The 16,637-nt window shown below is 39.6% G+C and overlaps 1 protein-coding gene across 2 annotated transcripts; it reads right to left on the bottom strand.

Moving 5' to 3' along the window:
- Positions 1-1,072: 1,072 nt before the first annotated feature.
- On the bottom strand, positions 1,073-15,173 carry srpk1a (SRSF protein kinase 1a). 2 transcript variants are annotated; one of them, XM_030733413.1, is made up of 16 exons: positions 15,070-15,173; positions 14,391-14,445; positions 9,563-9,690; positions 9,215-9,323; positions 8,985-9,072; positions 8,591-8,678; positions 8,011-8,117; positions 6,952-7,117; positions 6,841-6,866; positions 6,497-6,719; positions 6,024-6,401; positions 5,742-5,842; positions 5,306-5,413; positions 5,046-5,115; positions 3,996-4,088; positions 1,073-2,452 (listed from the first exon to the last, which is right to left on the bottom strand). In XM_030733413.1, exons 1-16 carry the CDS (start codon positions 15,080-15,082, stop codon positions 2,268-2,270), a joined length of 1,938 nt encoding a protein of 645 aa, XP_030589273.1. In that variant the 5' UTR covers positions 15,083-15,173; the 3' UTR covers positions 1,073-2,267. The 2 variants fall into 2 exon arrangements, with proteins under 2 accessions (XP_030589273.1, XP_030589274.1); XM_030733414.1 differs by lacking the exon at positions 3,996-4,088 and adding an exon at positions 2,761-2,853.
- Between the last annotated feature and the right edge of the window lie 1,464 nt (positions 15,174-16,637).

The raw sequence follows: 16,637 nt of genomic DNA, 5'->3' as shown, positions 1-16,637 counted from the left end.
TTCCTCCTTGACATTGTGTTAAACACCTGAATGCTCTAGACCAGCAAACTGATAAAACTTCTGCTTTTATAGAGGTGCTCTCACTTGCTGATGATCAATTAATCTAGTGCATTTGATTAGCAGCTCATAGCTCCTACTTACCTCTTAATTCCTATGGAAGCAGTAATGTTGTACTTACCATTTCACAGAGCTACATAGAGTCCTGTGGAAACTTTTTTATATGACTGCATCTTCATCAGTAAATGGATTTTATACCATTATCATGGAAAGATTTGGCTTTTTTTTTCCTGTGCTCTTAAGTACTCAACTCATTCCTCACTGCATAATATTTTAAAATGTCCTATCATCTCTCTCCATATTGACAGAGACTGTCAGTAAGCATTACTGATACTCTCTCATAGCTCAGGTTGGAATGTATACTTAGTAAGCCACAACTACAGAACTGAATGGTTTAGACGTAGGGCTTACTGACCAGTTCTTATAAGATTTCATACATACATACTTTAGTACAATGAATATCTTTTTTTTCTTTGACTTCCAACAAATTAGTAATTTGGTTAATGAATCAGTCTTACACAGATGATTTGTGGCAATAATTTTGCCAAGTCTCATGTCTGAAGTCCATCGAGTCTTTTTCTTTCAGCTGCTCCCTTCAGGGGTCACCACAGCAGATCAGCTTCCTCCTGTCACATCAGCCCTCTGTATGTCCTCCTTTGCTACATCCATGAACCTCCTTTGAGGTCTTCCTCTTTTCCTTCTGCCTGGTAGCTCCATATTCAGTGTCATCTGTCCAGTGTATCCACGTTCCCTAAGTCCATTAATTAAATGTAATTTCAGGCTGCTTTTTTTTTCTCCCCTTTTTTACAGAAAACCCCTGATGAATACATGGACCTTCAGGCCCACAGCATGAAATATCATGATGCGCTTCAGGTTTTCATCTTTTTCACCTTTTAATGTTTACTGTTGTTTTGATTAATAAGATTTCACTTTTCTTTACCACTTCTCAAACCAGGCACCTACAGAATTTTACTGTATCACAATTTCCAATAAACAAGCCCAACACAATGACGTATTGTATGAAGATCTGTTTTATTGTATGGTGTGTTGTACAGCTTTGTAAGTCGACAGCTCACACAGAGTCTATGTTCTTGAATCTGACACCAATGTAAATTTTTGTTTTTCCCCATAGGTCTCAACAGATAACATAGGTATACTTTGATATGATCAGTTTGGGACACCATTACCTAACATCAGATCTCACCATTTCTATGGTAAAAACAGTGACATTATGAACAGTTGACCACACATACAACTGAGCTCAAACACATCTTCCATACGCTTTATTAAAACACAGCTACCCAGCTAAACAATTTTAGCTAAGATATAAGATTTGTTAAAAACTGTACATAACTGTAATATACATAAAGGCAAACTCTTTGGTACAGATATATACAGTTTATTTTCACTTTTTTCCTTTAGATTGGGCTTCTTAACATGTTGTCTCGTTGAAACCTTTAAAATACTATATACCTGAATTGTAATAGGTGAATGAGAATACCAGCCTCCCATAAAAATGAAAGCTCCATATCATAATTAACCAAGCATACTAAATACCAGGTGACAACGGAATTGTTACAGCTAAACATGACCTACTTTATCAAACAGTGAATATCTCAGTAAAAAACTAGAAAGCCTGTCTGAAGAAATGCTAATGTTACCCAAAGTCAGTGTACATGTCAGCCCAGTGTGAAACTTCCTAAGACCTACTTTACAAATACAAAATGTACTGTATATTTAGAATGAGAAAATTTGTTTAAAAAAAAAAAAAATTAACAGCACTAATGAAAAGATGAGGGAGAAAAAAAAAAATTTTTTTTTTTTAGGGGACAAAAATGACCAATAAAGGCTACATATCCTTGGTTTGTTTAGGTTTTAGTGCAGGAGTGTAACAAACAAGGATGAGTCACTAGCAGTACAATGACTGGTTTTTCTTGTGAGGGTGAACAGAGCACAGCAGTTGGAGCCAACATGAGCACAAAGTAATAAAAATCCACTGGATTCCTGACATCACGCCAAGAGAAGAACCAACAAATGCAAAGCAAACATACACAGAAGCATTAGCTCAAAAACAAGAATATAAGAAATCCAAAACAACGAAACAAAACGAGAAATAAATATTCATCTGATATGCTCAAACTGGAAAGTGATCTGTTGCAGTCTCTGGAGGAGGTGGGAGGGAAGGGAGGTTCGATGGCTGGAGGTCTCCACTAGAGGGCGAGCCAGGGGTGGCGCAAGCACTCTGTGGCTGTGGCTCTCTTCTCTGGAATAAGCTCCAGCATGGGAAGAAGGAAGTCTGTGAAACACTCTGCTTCTTCGCGGGGCCACTCGTACTTGTCAATCAGCACCTCCAGCAGGCCCCACGGCTTCAACTTAGTGATGTGTTTCAAATCACCTACAGACAGACAGCACTGCATCAGAACCACACTGCTATTTCCCCCATGGTATACTTCACCACAGTACATGTCTGCAAAAACTCCAGTCTTATTATCAGACAAATGACCACACATTAGTTACCTTTTAACTGCATTTCTAAAGCAGGCCTGTTCTTTTGAACTGTAATATCTGCTGGAGAACTTTATAAGCAAATATATGAATATGCAATAATTAAGATTCTAGTACAAGTAGGGAATATTACAAAGCATAGTAACTCTCACTCAAATCTTGACAGTAGTGCTATTTTTTTTTTTTTTTCCTTTTTACCTTTCTTGGTGAAAAAATCCTTGGAATATTTGCCGGACATTATGAGTTTACGTGGGACAGTCCCCAGCAGCTCAATGATCAGTGCTATATGGTCTACGCGGCAGACGGTTCCAAGAGGAGAGAACAGACAAGACAGACACCAGATTCATCAGACAGTGACCCAGTCACAGGCCCACTCTGGGTGTGTGGGTGGAGGGCAGAGGGAGCGAGAGGTCGGGCTGAGATCACACACACATAAGCTTCACTGTTGGCAGAGGACGGGGTGCACAGACCAGGCGTTAGAAAGTTATAAAACAGCAGTAAGGTTTTATTACCCATTCTGAGCTCTTTTTGTTTTTTTTACTGAAGCCTCTCAGACACTGAACCGGGAACAAAAATCAATTCCCATGACAAATTCATCCTACAACTAGAACGGTACAGGGCACGGAGTAATAACTATCAGCGTCTGAAAATGTCAGAAAAGGGTATTAAATTGATCTAAAACTCACTATTTTGGCTGCTTTTTTTAATTAAATGTATATCATGTTCATGCACTTTGTTTATGTGTTATTAATTATTCATCAACTTCACTAATTTTCATACAGACATCTGTGACACTAAACAGAGGTCTTAACATTTGCAGCACTCTTGACAGATAATAAAACAACTTCCATCCAGGGACCTTAAAAAGGTTACATCAAGACTGACAGTTAATCCCGTATGAATATTTTTAATTAGGACCATCTTACATTAATTATCATACTGCTGTAAACATGTACCTTATGAGGTCACTTAAGAGTTTATATTCTGAAAAATATATTCAGACCTATAATAAACAAAAGTTTCTTGCTTTGTTTTCTGTGATCTGTTACATTAAATGTAACTGATTAAATTACACTAAAAAAACCAAAAACAAACAAACAAAAAAAAAAAAACAAAAACGTGGCTCTCTTACACTCTGGACTTCATGCGGACGAAAAAGGTCATCTTGAATCTTCTCAGCAGGGACCAATACAGTATCAAGTACCCAGCCAAGTTGTCTGAAGGGAATGTATGAGACTCTGCCAGACAGTCTTTGGCAGAACTACTAACACTTGAATCAATGATGGTTCAAGGAGGCTGGCATTTATTGGTCTGGGTTCCTTACTATGACGACGGTCCTGCACAAAACCGTGTGCTGACTGAAGCAAACCTCCTCCCTTGACCCTCCTTGTCCACCTTTCCCAGAGTGAGCCAAAGACAGAGGGGTGGCATACCTCGCTTGGTGAAGTATTCCTGTGAGTATTTTCCACTCAGAGCATAGTGACGGGGTATTTTACCGAGCAACTCAATCATGAGAGCAAGATGGTCTGGAAATGAGGCACATCAGGAGAAGAGGAGGATAAGGAAGACAAAGTCACAGGGTGTTTGGAGAGGAGAGGAGATGGCAAACAGTCAAGTGGAACAATGTATTAGGAACAATGGATCATGATGATTATGATGATGGTGATGATAGCCTACTATGACAAGAAGCACATGTATCGAAAGCCTATATTAACCTACTAAAAATGTCTGAACACATGTAGGTCATTCACTGTTGCATTTCAGAAAAAAACAAGCAAGTTATAAAGCAAGCTGGAAAACAAGTCAAAGCACAGCCTTCAAGCAATACAGATACATGTAGAGCAGACTGATGCAGGATTAACAAAAAAAAAAAAAAAAAAAAACACAAAATCTAATAAACACTAAACAACACAAAGTATTTATAGAACAGTAAGCAATGATTCATGTGGCAGCAGGTAAAAATGCTGCAGGATGTGCCAGTCAAGTGAAAGTAAAAATGTCAGCACATACCAGACATGCCAAAGCAGAATCAAGTTAGCACAGAAAAGGCAGCAAGCCAAAATTAACTCAATGGAAACAAAGCGAAGATGGAGGAAACATGAAGTCTGAGTGACATGAAGATGAAGAAAGGTGAGCAAGGAATTGAAGAGATGGCCCCATCTCCAGTGTAGGGGGAAAAAAGTGGCTTTAAGTTGTTAGACAGGAAATACACACAGGAATGCACAGACTCTTCATACATTTACTTCATACTTCTAAATCTGAAACCATTAACGAAGCACCTCATTTACACATTAACTATGTAAAGTGCGCTGCAACTTATTATGCAACAGTTGAACACCAATAAGGTTAGATTTAACAAACACTACAGTGCTTTTAATAGCACTAACTGCCTCTCACCAGTGAAACATACAATTTAATGCATCTACTAAATCTAGCACTGAGCATTAAGAAAAATGGACAGGAAGAGGAAGACAAGGCAATACCTTCATCTCTGGAATAATCTTCCCCAGAATGGGGTTCAAACAAGTAGTCCCCCGTGGCAAGCTCAAATGCCTGAGGACAATACAAACACAAACACAGGGAAAGACGCGGTAAGAGACCATCTGTCCAAATCTCAATAAAGCCCCACCACCACTGACTAGACTCTTATTATGCTACTCGAGTCTTTTCAAGTTACACTGGATTTTTTTTCCTCAGTTTTTTAATTATTTTCTTAAAGGTTGATACAGTGAAAATCTCTCACCATGCAGGCTGTGCTCCATATATCAGCTGGTGTGCTGTATCCTGCACCAATAAGTACCTCTAAAGACCGGTACTGTCGTGTCTGGATGTCTTCGGTAAAGTGCTTGTGCTGAGAGGAGGAAAAAAAAAAAAAGACAAGCATTAAAACCCAGACTAGAATAAGTAGGTTTCATGGTGTGTAGATAGCATCCTGTTGCAAAGAGAAATATTTTACATATGAGAATAAAATACATGAAAATTATAAATGGACTCTTTGCTCTGTGCAAGACTTGAGAACTATACCACACTACATCTGGATAACCAGTTCTCATCTAAAACCATAAACAGCTGGAATACTGAAGCATTACTTTATCAGCAGTAAGATGACACTTGATGTGTCCCTAGCTGTACTGTTTCATCCCTAATCAGGAAATCCCTTTGGTCATTAGACTACTCACCACCCAGCAGGCATTTCCCAAATCTGCAATCTTGACCTTGATCTTGTCTGCATTCAGTGGCTCAAGAGGGTTAACTAGCAGGGATCCTGCTGTCTGTTTGCCTGCATTAAAGCGTAGAGAGAAGCAGAGAGATGGAATAAAACAATGGAATAAACACTGAATAAAAGATAGCTCTAATAATCAATATTTCAAAATTCACATGTTTTGGTTACATTTCCAAAGCAGCTCAGCTACAGCAGACAGCCTCCAAAAACCTAAATGTACTGCTCTGCACTCACTGACCATTACTCTCATTTTCCTGGTTTCTGTAGTGACAGTTGGACCCATCCTCTTCATCATCTTGCAAAATGCTTTGTTCCAGCTCGCCATCCTCCAGGCCAGCAGAAAAGAATTTCTCAGTAACTCCACAGCTATGAGTCCCAATTCCTTCAGTCTCTGTGTCCACCTCGTTGAAAGCTGTAGACTCAACACCATTGTACATGGAGTGGAGAGGAGACTCCACGTATTGGTCCTCTGGAGAGGCACATTGCTCTGTGGACTCTGCATTGCCATTGTGCTGGTCTTCATCCCTACACTGACTCTCCTCCACATGGCCATTACAGTTCACTTCAGACAGTTCCTCTGGTCCCACCCTGATGAGATCTCCAATCGCACCGCTCACTGAAAGTATCAAAGTTATTGTCAGTTGATTCATCTCAGAGTTTTTATTGCAAATTTTGCACAGCACAATTGCTTCTGCGATGCCTGCTTCTTACCATCTGTTCCTTCGTTCCCTATCTCCTGAAGAGACACCTGTCTGAGGGGCGCACAGGCTCGTCCCTTTTGAATCTGTGGTTCGTCTTCATCTTCATCATCGTCTCGTATCTCTGTGGTCTTTTCCATCTCCTCCAGGTCCATAATGCACTTCTCAAGCAGCTCCGCTTGCCGCTTCTGCTTCTTTTTTAACTTCTTCTTCTTGTTCTTGGACATTTTTACTGTCTGCCAAAGATGAACAAAGAAAAGGGTTACACATCAGTAGGACTGCTTAAAATTGTGTTAAACTGAAAACATAAAGAGACTAATGTCCTAAGCATTAAGTGAAAAAATAAAAGTATTGTACCTGTTTAGGAACTGGTGCTGTGCTTACTGTAAAGAGAATATGAGGTAAGTAAAAACTTTTACAAAACTGCACTTGTGAATGTAGATATAAATGTGTGTGCTCGTCTCATACTTGCTGAACCAGAGGGTGGAGGCGCCCCAGCCTTCTGCCACTCTGTGGCTTCAGCTGCAAGCTTCCGTACATAAGGCTCATCTACGCTCATCAGGATGTTCTCCGGCTTGATGTCTGTGTGGATGATCTGACACTTTGTGTGCAGGTAGTCCAGGCCTTGGAGAACCTCAAAAATTAAATAAATGGAAATTGGTTATTGTGTAGGTAAAATTAACCAGACTGAAAGACACACAGCCTTTAGTTTTGCTACTTCAAATGGAGGGAATAAAAATTGTTGATAAGATGTGATAAGAAACACATTGTGCTACATTTCAGCTTTTTTTTTCCCCCTTGGACATAACTATGCTAGATTTGTACAATTCAGTTCAAAAATAAATAATCCTTATTTAATCATACTGAGCCTTGCTGCAGCTCCTCAGTTTATCCTCTCTGAAACACAGTGTTTTAGCTCCTCTCCCTTGAGAGGAGAGGAGAGGAGAGGAGAGGAGAGGAGAGGAGAGGAGAGGAGGTGGGGGGTCTTAAACAGAAGGCTTAGAGCAGTCTGAAGCCTGAGCTTTTAGCCTGTAGGGAATACTCAATGATGCCATCATTTGAAACTTTAGCCATGCTTATTAAAGATCCCTCCATGTAACGGCACACAGTGTGACAGAATCTAAACAGAAAGCATAAAGGTTTCACTTTAAGACAACACAAAAATAGAAAATCTCAGAGCTTTAAAGTTTAAATAAAAGGAATGCAATTTGCCATTTTTCAGGGGTCAAAAATCTATGATATAAGCAATAACACTAATCCTTTGCACAAGTTATGTCACAGATGAGCTGTCCTATTAACTCCTGAATTAGTCATTTGTTTCACCATGACAAAAGCCCCCTTAGTTTTACCTCACTCCCCATCTGTTTTGTTAAGAGGCTTACTGCTAATATGTTTTATTATCATAGCTTCCTCTACCCTGTTTTCCACCCATCATGCAGCCCCGAGGCTACACAACTCTTGTGAACTCCTGAGCCTTAATCGTGAGTCATCAGCATTCAAAAGGTGTGTCTGAGAGTCTCAAATTACCTGTCGTATGATGCTCTTCACACAAGGCAGGGGCAGTCCTTGGTAGTTTGATTTTATTATCCATTTTAATAAGTGATGCCCTAACACCTCAAACACCATGCAGACATCTGAAGTTCACAGCAGTTAAGATAGCAAAGCAATGCAGGTAAAGGCAAACTGAAAACAGGGGAAATAGGAAAACTATCTAGATGAGGAGTGGCATTTACACTGATGAGACGACACGTAGATGTGCAATCCATACACTTTTTAGGGGGCCTCTCGTGTTACAGTGACAGCAATCCCTGAGGCATTCAAGGGATCTTACTCAACTAAAGTGTCATGATAGGGGTGGAGGGCTGTTTGGAACACACAAGGTTCCATTTGTTACACTCCTCACCTGTTGTTGTTGTTGTCTTATACTTGCATACAGCTTTTTTGCTGGCATGACACGAAGGAATGAATGATCTCAACATTAACAACACGTTTTTAAATAAGACAAGGTTTTGTTCTGTTTTTTCTCAGCAGGAAGTAATTTAACACATCAAATGTGAGTAATAATAAAGACCAGGAAACATCTGTTATATCTGGCTGCGAAGGATACGAGTTCCATTGACGCCAGAAATTTTGAAGTCATCTAGAAGTTGGACTACCATCTCTCGGTTGGGATCATTGGTGTCAGAGTTTCTTACCTGCAGACAAAAGAAAAAAGAAAAGAAAAAGAAAAGAAATTAATAGACTGGACCAGTACAGGTCATGTCACTTTATATGTAAAACTGCTTGAATAAACATGTCTGAATGCGTGCAAGTTGAGTAGATGAGCAAACACATGTAAGTGCTGCAGCATAAGCAACGCCCTGCTGTCCTTGTACCATGTCGCTGTACACTCTGATGCATCTCCAGATATCCCCACTACAAATTAGTGAACACTTCCTACTCTTACTGATTAAAAAGATTCACTATAAACCCTACTGCACGCAATTAAATTCACTACTTACAGATCTAAGCAGTTTGATCTCGTCCAGTGCTGTTTCTGTGTAGTGCTCCGCGCTCTTCACCACCTTCATTGCAACAAACCTCTTTACCCTGCAACCACAGAGCAATCTTCACTGACAGGAAGCAATGTACAGCAGCCTCTGAGCCAGCTGCTACTGTATCTGTAATCTTAAGTCAGACCTCAAAAAACAAAACAGTGCATTACAAATACGCAGTAAAGTTTTTCTCGTACTGAATATCCCAGGCGAGCCACACAGTGGAGAAGTGTCCCCAGCCGAGCTTCCGGATTACATGGTATTTACCATTGTAAAGGTCTCCTACTTTCACATGGTGATAGCCACCTAAAAGATAAGAAATTCAAGTTGATTAGATAAATGACAGGTGTGCACTGTAACTGTCATCTACTGGCTTATCTGTTTAAACTAAGGTGTGAATTGCCACTACTCTGACACTGAGGATGCTTTACTACTGTTAAAAAAGTGAAAGGTCCATTTTAATTTTTTAAATTAATTATTCACAACACAGTGCAATATATGCAATATAGTGTGCATTTGAATGCAACAAGTAAGAAGGGGCACACCTTTGCAGTAGTCATTGGGGTCCTCCTGCTCTTCATCATCAGACCCAAGAATTTCTTCAGGTTCCTCAGGTTCCTGGGGTGAGGCTTCAGCCTGAGGTTGCTGTCGAGTTCTGGGATTGACTGGCTGCCTGATGGACAACCACAATTTTGAAAGGCTTCATTAGGAACAGAGTTCTGATGTTTTTACGGTTCATTTACTCAAATATTTAATAACAGCTCAACATTAAGCCGTGCCCAGGATGACAGGATTTTATTACAGGACATGCAAATGAGCCTAACCGGACAAGAAAAAAACCAAACGACAAATTTCTAGTCATGAAATTTCCTCACTACTAAATATTTCAGAGTCAACTGTTAGTGGTATTATGACAAAGTGGAAGTGATTGGAATAACAGTAACTTGCTCAGTGGTAGGCCATGTAAAAATCACAGAGCAGGGTCAGCAGATGCTGAGGCACATTGTGCGCAGAGGTTGCCAATTTTCTGCAGAGTCAATCTCTACAGACCTCCAAACTTCACGTGGCCTCCAGATTAGCTCAAGAACAGTGCATAGAGAGCTTCATGGAATGGGTTTCCATGGCAAAGCAGCTTTATACAAGCCTTACGTGTGCAATGCAAATGCAATGCAAAAAAAAAAAAAAAAAAAAAACAGACGTAGTGGTGTAAAGCACACCACCACTGGACTCCAGAGGAGCAGAGACGTCTTCTCTTGAGTGATGAATCATACTTCTCCATCTAGCAACCCGATATGAGTCTGGGTTTAGCAGTTGCCAGGAGAACAATACTTGCCTGACTGCATTGCACCAAGTGTAAAGTTTGGTGGAGGGGGGATTATAATGTGGGGTTGTTTTTCAGGAGTTGGGCTCAGACCCTTAGTTCCAGTGAAAGGAACTCTTGATGCTTCAGCATACCAAGACATTTTGGACACTTTCATGCTCCCAACTTTGTGGGAACAGTTTGGGGATGGCCACTTCCTGTTCCAACATGACTGTGCACCAGTGCACAAAGCAGCATCCATAAAGACAAGGATGAGTGCATTTGGTGTGGAAGAACTTGACTGGCCTACACAGAGTTCTGACCTCAACCTGACAGCACAACTTTGGGATGAATTAGAGTGTAGACTGTGAGCCAGGCCTTCTCCTCCAACATCAGTGTCTGACCTCACAAATGTGCTTCTGGAAGAATGGTCAAAAATTCCCATAAACACTCCTAAACCTTGTGGAAAGCCTTCCCAGAAGAGTTGAAGCTGTTATAGCTGCAAAGGGCAGGCTGACATCATATTAAACCCTATGGATTGAGAATGAGATGTCACTCAAGTTCCTATGGGTGTGAAGGCAGATGAGTGAATACTTTTACCAATAATAATAATACATTTTATTTGTAAGCATCTTTCAAACACACAAAGGCCCTTTACAGAGTAATTTTTTAAAAAAAAGAAACAGAATTCAAATGAGCTGGGAACTAAAGTGAGTAGGCCATCTTAAATAGGTGAGCTTTGAGTTGAGCAATATAGTGCATGTTCAACTCAGGATTCACTGATAACAGATAACTGACTTTTTAGTAGGAAGTGCTCACAGCTTATTTTACTTCCAAACAGTGCCCAGCTCTGCAGTGCAGGCAAGTGACAATGAGAGGATGAGAAAGAGAAACTAATATTTCAACTGCAGAATTAGTGAACAGCTGTAGACAAATTTAAACAGATGCATTACAAGGCAGAGGAAACATTCTCCTGGCTCTCCTAGGATCTGACCCTAGTTGGCTGAAAAGTAAGTGGCATTAACTAGACAGCGTTAGCAACTGTGTAACTCACTCCAACACCAATCCTTTACTGAACGATATAATCATCAGAGGAGTGTGATTGCTCTGGATCAATCAGTTGCACTGACCAGCAATACATGTTTTCAAATCAATGGCTGACTAGAGGGGAAGAACCTACTTATCAGCCATGTTTTGTGTTGCCTAAACACAACCCATCTCACATACTATTGTTAAAAAGTGCTTATACGGGCACCCGGGTGGCTTAGTGGTGAAGCCAGCGACCACATGCATATGCTGCGTTGCGGTGCAGGCGGCTCAGGTTCGAGTCCCGGCCTGTCGCCAGTTTGCCCGCGTGTCTTCCCCCGTGTCTTTCCCCCATTTCCTGTCTCTCTCTACTGTGGATAAAAGCCTCTGGTACCTAAACAATCTTTGAAGCCTTCAATACTAAACACTGACTTTAATAAAAGGTATAAATTACATTACATTACAAGTAGCAGATAGAAGAAGCTGATTAAAGTCGTGACAGGCTTTTAATTTGGATAACATCCCCTTGAAATTAAACCACAAGCTTTGGTGTAATTGCCTTCAAGTTCTTGCTTTGACCTTGACATCAGTAAAGAAAGATTCATGACTGTTCCAATCAACTAAGTTTAATTAGCCTTAACAAATAGCAAGGCGTGGCCAAAACGTAGCTCCAGGATTTTTGTTTGAATCAATCCAAGCCATCTTTAACTAATAAAATATACAAACATACATAATAATCAAACATTCTTAAAACATAAGCGAGAGCTGAGACAAAAACTGTAAGCAGGAGATCTAAGCAAATACCCCATAAAGCGCTGCAGACGATTAAAGAACTGCATTTGAACGTCTGTTTTTAACCAAAGTGCAGATCAAAATAAGAAGTTGCCCTGTCAAAACAACCCTCCCACAATAAAACCACACTGACACGCCTTCCAAGGAATATCATCCAAAAAAAAATTATAAAAATATTTAAGGACTCGTGTGCTGCAGCAATTCAACTGTCACCATATGTGGGTTTTCCTCATTTTACTGCAGGCCTATTTTGTGGGTATCCCCATTATGAAAGACAATATCAGCCCTGCTGAATCAGACTGAGTACTGAGAAGTTACCAGAATAAGGGGACAGGAAACTGTAGCTACATTACATGCAGAAGTACAAGCCTGCATGCAAATGTGGGCCAAAATTACTAAGTGAATTATATGGACATTACTGTCAAGCTGTTAGACAAATGAAATATCTCTGCATATTAAATATTTCTAATATACATCACTGTGTGCAGACTCTCATTTTGACTGTAATTCCAGCAAGAGACTGATCAAACCCAGCATAACAGAAAAACAGGACAACCCATTGTAAGTGTATATCTGAAACATATTTATGTGTGTGCTTTCACAGCTCTACAATCCCTAAATAACAGAACATATTCTCTCTCAGTCACCTGTGTATTTATGCGTGACAGCAGATATTCTGAGCTTGCCAATAGTTCAGTTCCTAATATTTACTTGAAAGCCAAACAGCCTGATGTTACTTCCTCCACAGAGCAGATTAAGTCTGCTCATCTCTACTGGAGCCAAGAGAACTGAGATCACATTCAACTAAATTCCTACAACTGGGCTGCAGCGTTTCACAAATGAGCCACTGGTTTTCTCATAATCCTGCAACCTACTTCTTTGTGCCTGCCATGGTTAGCTGAAGCAGCACTTGTTTGTGCATTAATGACAAAACAAATGGCTTCAATTAATTATTCACTCAATTATTTTATATTAAGTTTGACTTTCTAAATCCAAGCTTTTAATATGAAAAACATTCATTAGATTTGGAGTATTTAAATCAGACAGCTGCTACTAAAAAATGAGGAAATAATTTAATACTGAGGTGTGCACATTATCTGCACAGTTCCTATGTTTGTCTGCTTCAATATTTACACTGCTAACACAGACCACACACACTGAAAATGGGCATAAAGCTTGCCCACTGAATAAAGAACCCAATACATGATTTTTTTAAACATGTATGTGCTTAGCATGCACAAATGTTTGCATCCTGAGAAAGAAATGCATGGCTACTCAAATTCATTTCAAAATACTAATAGATACATCATCTCAATTTACCAACCCTATCATAGAGTTTTCATTCACAAAGAGAGAACACAGATGAACCACAGGAATATCATTATTTGAATGTGGAATCAGCCACAGTTAGTCATCCTTTCATATAAATAAATAAACACTTTAAGATTGGGTGTGTGCTCCAGGTTTTTAAATGGTGCATATCATTTTGGGTGTTTAGTGTGATGCACATTTTCCTAGAAGCACTCACACCACTTCAGAACATTAACCATTCCACTCCAATATGTCCACAGAGTCTATGTATGCAGTACTCTGTATGCAAGGATTACTACACAATGCAGTTGTACTGCTTTGTATTTATTTTCTTGATTCTTATGGCTAATAAAAACACCACTACAAGCCATGAAGATAACACTGTCAGGAGGTGAGTATTCTCAACAGTGGTGTTTTCAGTACAACACCATGCTTCGGTGGGCTGATGTGGGCTTCTTCATTCTCTTGTTTTAAATATAGCACGAGCTGTTATGTAACACTCCGGAGGATGCCACTGGTGCAGGCAATGATTAGTAGATTGTTAGGCACACCAAAACAATCGGTACAGGAGATCGATGCTTGACAGGCCTATTTTCATCAATTAATCATTCAGAAATATTTTCAGTTGGTCATAGCCTTCAGGTATCACATTTCAGGAATGCCGTACAGAGCATGTACAACTTGATTTATTAAAAAGACTAAACTGTGTTATGGAAAGTGCAAAGATAAAAAGCTTTGGAAACCAACACAGTGTCCACACCAAAACAAAGTTTAAGTGCAAGCAAGCAGTCAAGGACCTTTTAGCAGCTTCCCAATGTCAGAACAGCAGCACATGCACCAATATGCAACAAACAACCTGCTTTGATTGAGGACAGCTGACAAAAATGCTTGCTCATATGCGGGTGTCCAGGAAAAACGGAGGGAATGACGTTCAAATAACTCACTTTTTGTTGGTCTTCTTTGCTTTCACCCTCTTCTTCCTCGCCTGGAGTGCCAGCACTGCAAAGAAAGCAGATCATTTGTTTTTAACCACTGTCTGACTTTTTGACAAAAAGCAATGGAACCAACTGAAAAACAACTCCCTCACCACTCAGTTTATAAAGCCGGTCATAATTAGGCACTGTGTTAGGTCATGTTTGTAACTACCAGTATCTAGATCACAGTGTCAGTGCATGTGTCGGTCTGCCAGAACCCATCCAACGTCAAGTTACATCACTAAGCTTCCCACCTAGGCAACGCTCTTCTCAAACACGGTAATGTGGGTTGAAGTGATTTCAGCCACTACCGCGGCTAAACACGGGTTCACACAAGAACGCCTGGTTACTGTTGTCGGAGTTTCAGGGTGTGTTTAAAATGGAAGAAGCTGGAATGCTAAATGTATCGAGTTAATCCTGACATGTCCTATTGAAGCTGAAGCTAAAGCTAACGTCTGGAGGGCTAACGCTCTAGCTCTGTGCGTGATAGACGCGTTCAATTAAACCACGTATCACATTATATGCAGCTCGGCAACAAAAAAAAAAATTACATTTGTCACTGCCCGAAAACAGCAATTGTGACAGCAAAACGCACACACAAGGTGTTACAATAGTCACCCAGTGTGCAACGTGTCGCGTAAAGATTTACCTTTCCTCTCCATGTCGGCTGGATCCGTAGCTTAGCCGTTAGCTACACCGACAATGATCGAATGTTCCACGCATGCGCACTGACTCACTGTGCTGAAGGGGAGCTTCCCTAGTGACGTCTCCGCCTGTGCATCAAACCATTTTATGGATTTTACCGCACACTGAGGGCAGCGCGCATGGCAAACTGCCTTATATATAAGTAAAGCAGTGTCACTCACAGGCGTGCAACGCAAGAATTTAACCTTTTATTTACATTTCGTGCATGTCTGAAAGGCTGCAGCAAGCATGAGTAGGTGGGTTAAATGAACTGCCTGATTGATGTTATTTAGTAGTTTGTGCCCACATACGGATGAATATTAAAGGTGTGTATAGGTTTTGTTATATTTTATGCAAATAGTAATACATGGATTCTGTATGACAAACATGCTGACTACTGGAATTTACAGAGTTGTGCATTTAACAGAATTAGCAGTCACATTAATAGTTTCTGTTAGTACCATTAAGTATTGTTAAGTTTTACAATAAATATAGTACAAAATTTTCTCTAATACTTTCCCTGACATAAACAATAAAGGTTTAAGGTATAAACTCCTTGAACATCTGATGCAGGCATCAGTTTCCAGAGTTGCCTGCAGAAAATAGAGAAAGACTGAAGAATCAGCAAAAAACTGATAAATATATTGAAAGATTATAGCTACATGCTGTGCATATAATGTATTTGTGTATTCTTGAAAAAAAAGTTTCCTCAAATTCCTAAAAAAAAAAGAAATTGAATTATATATTTTATAATTCAATTTGACAGTATACTCATCAATACACTATAAAATAAAAATTTTATCAAATTTATAAATATACACATTTGTCTTAGATTTAAGCAGTAACATATTACAGAATTCAAAATATATACTTTATTTTAAAAGCCTTATATGTCACATAATGCAGCTCTTAAAATAAATAATCCATGTTTAATTTTTGAGGACAGGCAGGACATTTTACAACTCAAATTATCTCTCTAGTAATTGTAACAAAAAATATCAATTTGTCCTTTAGAAAACTGAGTGTTATTTATCAAACAAAATGTGTTGGAAAAAATGCATCTGTGATAAGTTCATATCAGGTTTCAGGGACATAATGCAGAGCCAAGTATAATTCTAGCTTTTTCAGTCATGAAAGCTTGTTTTCATTACTGGGGAAAAAAATATTCTCAAAATGCAAATAACTAAAACTAACTCGAAATTTTGACTTATGGATGCCATTTTTTTCAGTGGCAGAAAGTAGTGATGAAAAAAAGGATGTTTTCACAGTACTCCATGCAATCCTGTGGAAAAATGAAGTACATCCTTACTGCTTCCATAGTAATTAAGAGAGTAAGTAGCATCCAGGTGCTGTTAATCGAATACACTTGAGAACTGATCATCAGTTTGTGTGAGCGCCTCTATAAAAGCAGACATTTTGGCAGTTTTCTGGTCTGGAGCATTCAGGTGTGTGTCAGCAAAATGCCACAATCTTCGCAGGAGTAGATGTCCCTGCAAATTCACTCCAAGGTCAGACAGTCAACGCTCAGAGAAA

The sequence above is a fragment of the Archocentrus centrarchus genome, chromosome 7 (assembly GCF_007364275.1).
Source record: "Archocentrus centrarchus isolate MPI-CPG fArcCen1 chromosome 7, fArcCen1, whole genome shotgun sequence".
NCBI lineage: Eukaryota > Metazoa > Chordata > Actinopteri > Cichliformes > Cichlidae > Archocentrus > Archocentrus centrarchus.
Note: the sequence above shows the minus strand (reverse complement) of the source record. Positions and strands in the feature narration are given on the sequence as shown.

Bases quoted from the DNA above. Each gene is read 5' to 3' on its own strand.
- srpk1a (XM_030733413.1), bottom strand. The intron at 9,073-9,214 runs GTACGAGAAAAA...CTGTGGTTGCAG, and splicing joins TGGCTCGCCTGGGATATTCA to GGTAAAGAGGTTTGTTGCAA. The intron at 5,843-6,023 runs GTCAGTGAGTGC...GCTTTAATGCAG, and splicing joins CCAGGAAAATGAGAGTAATG to GCAAACAGACAGCAGGATCC.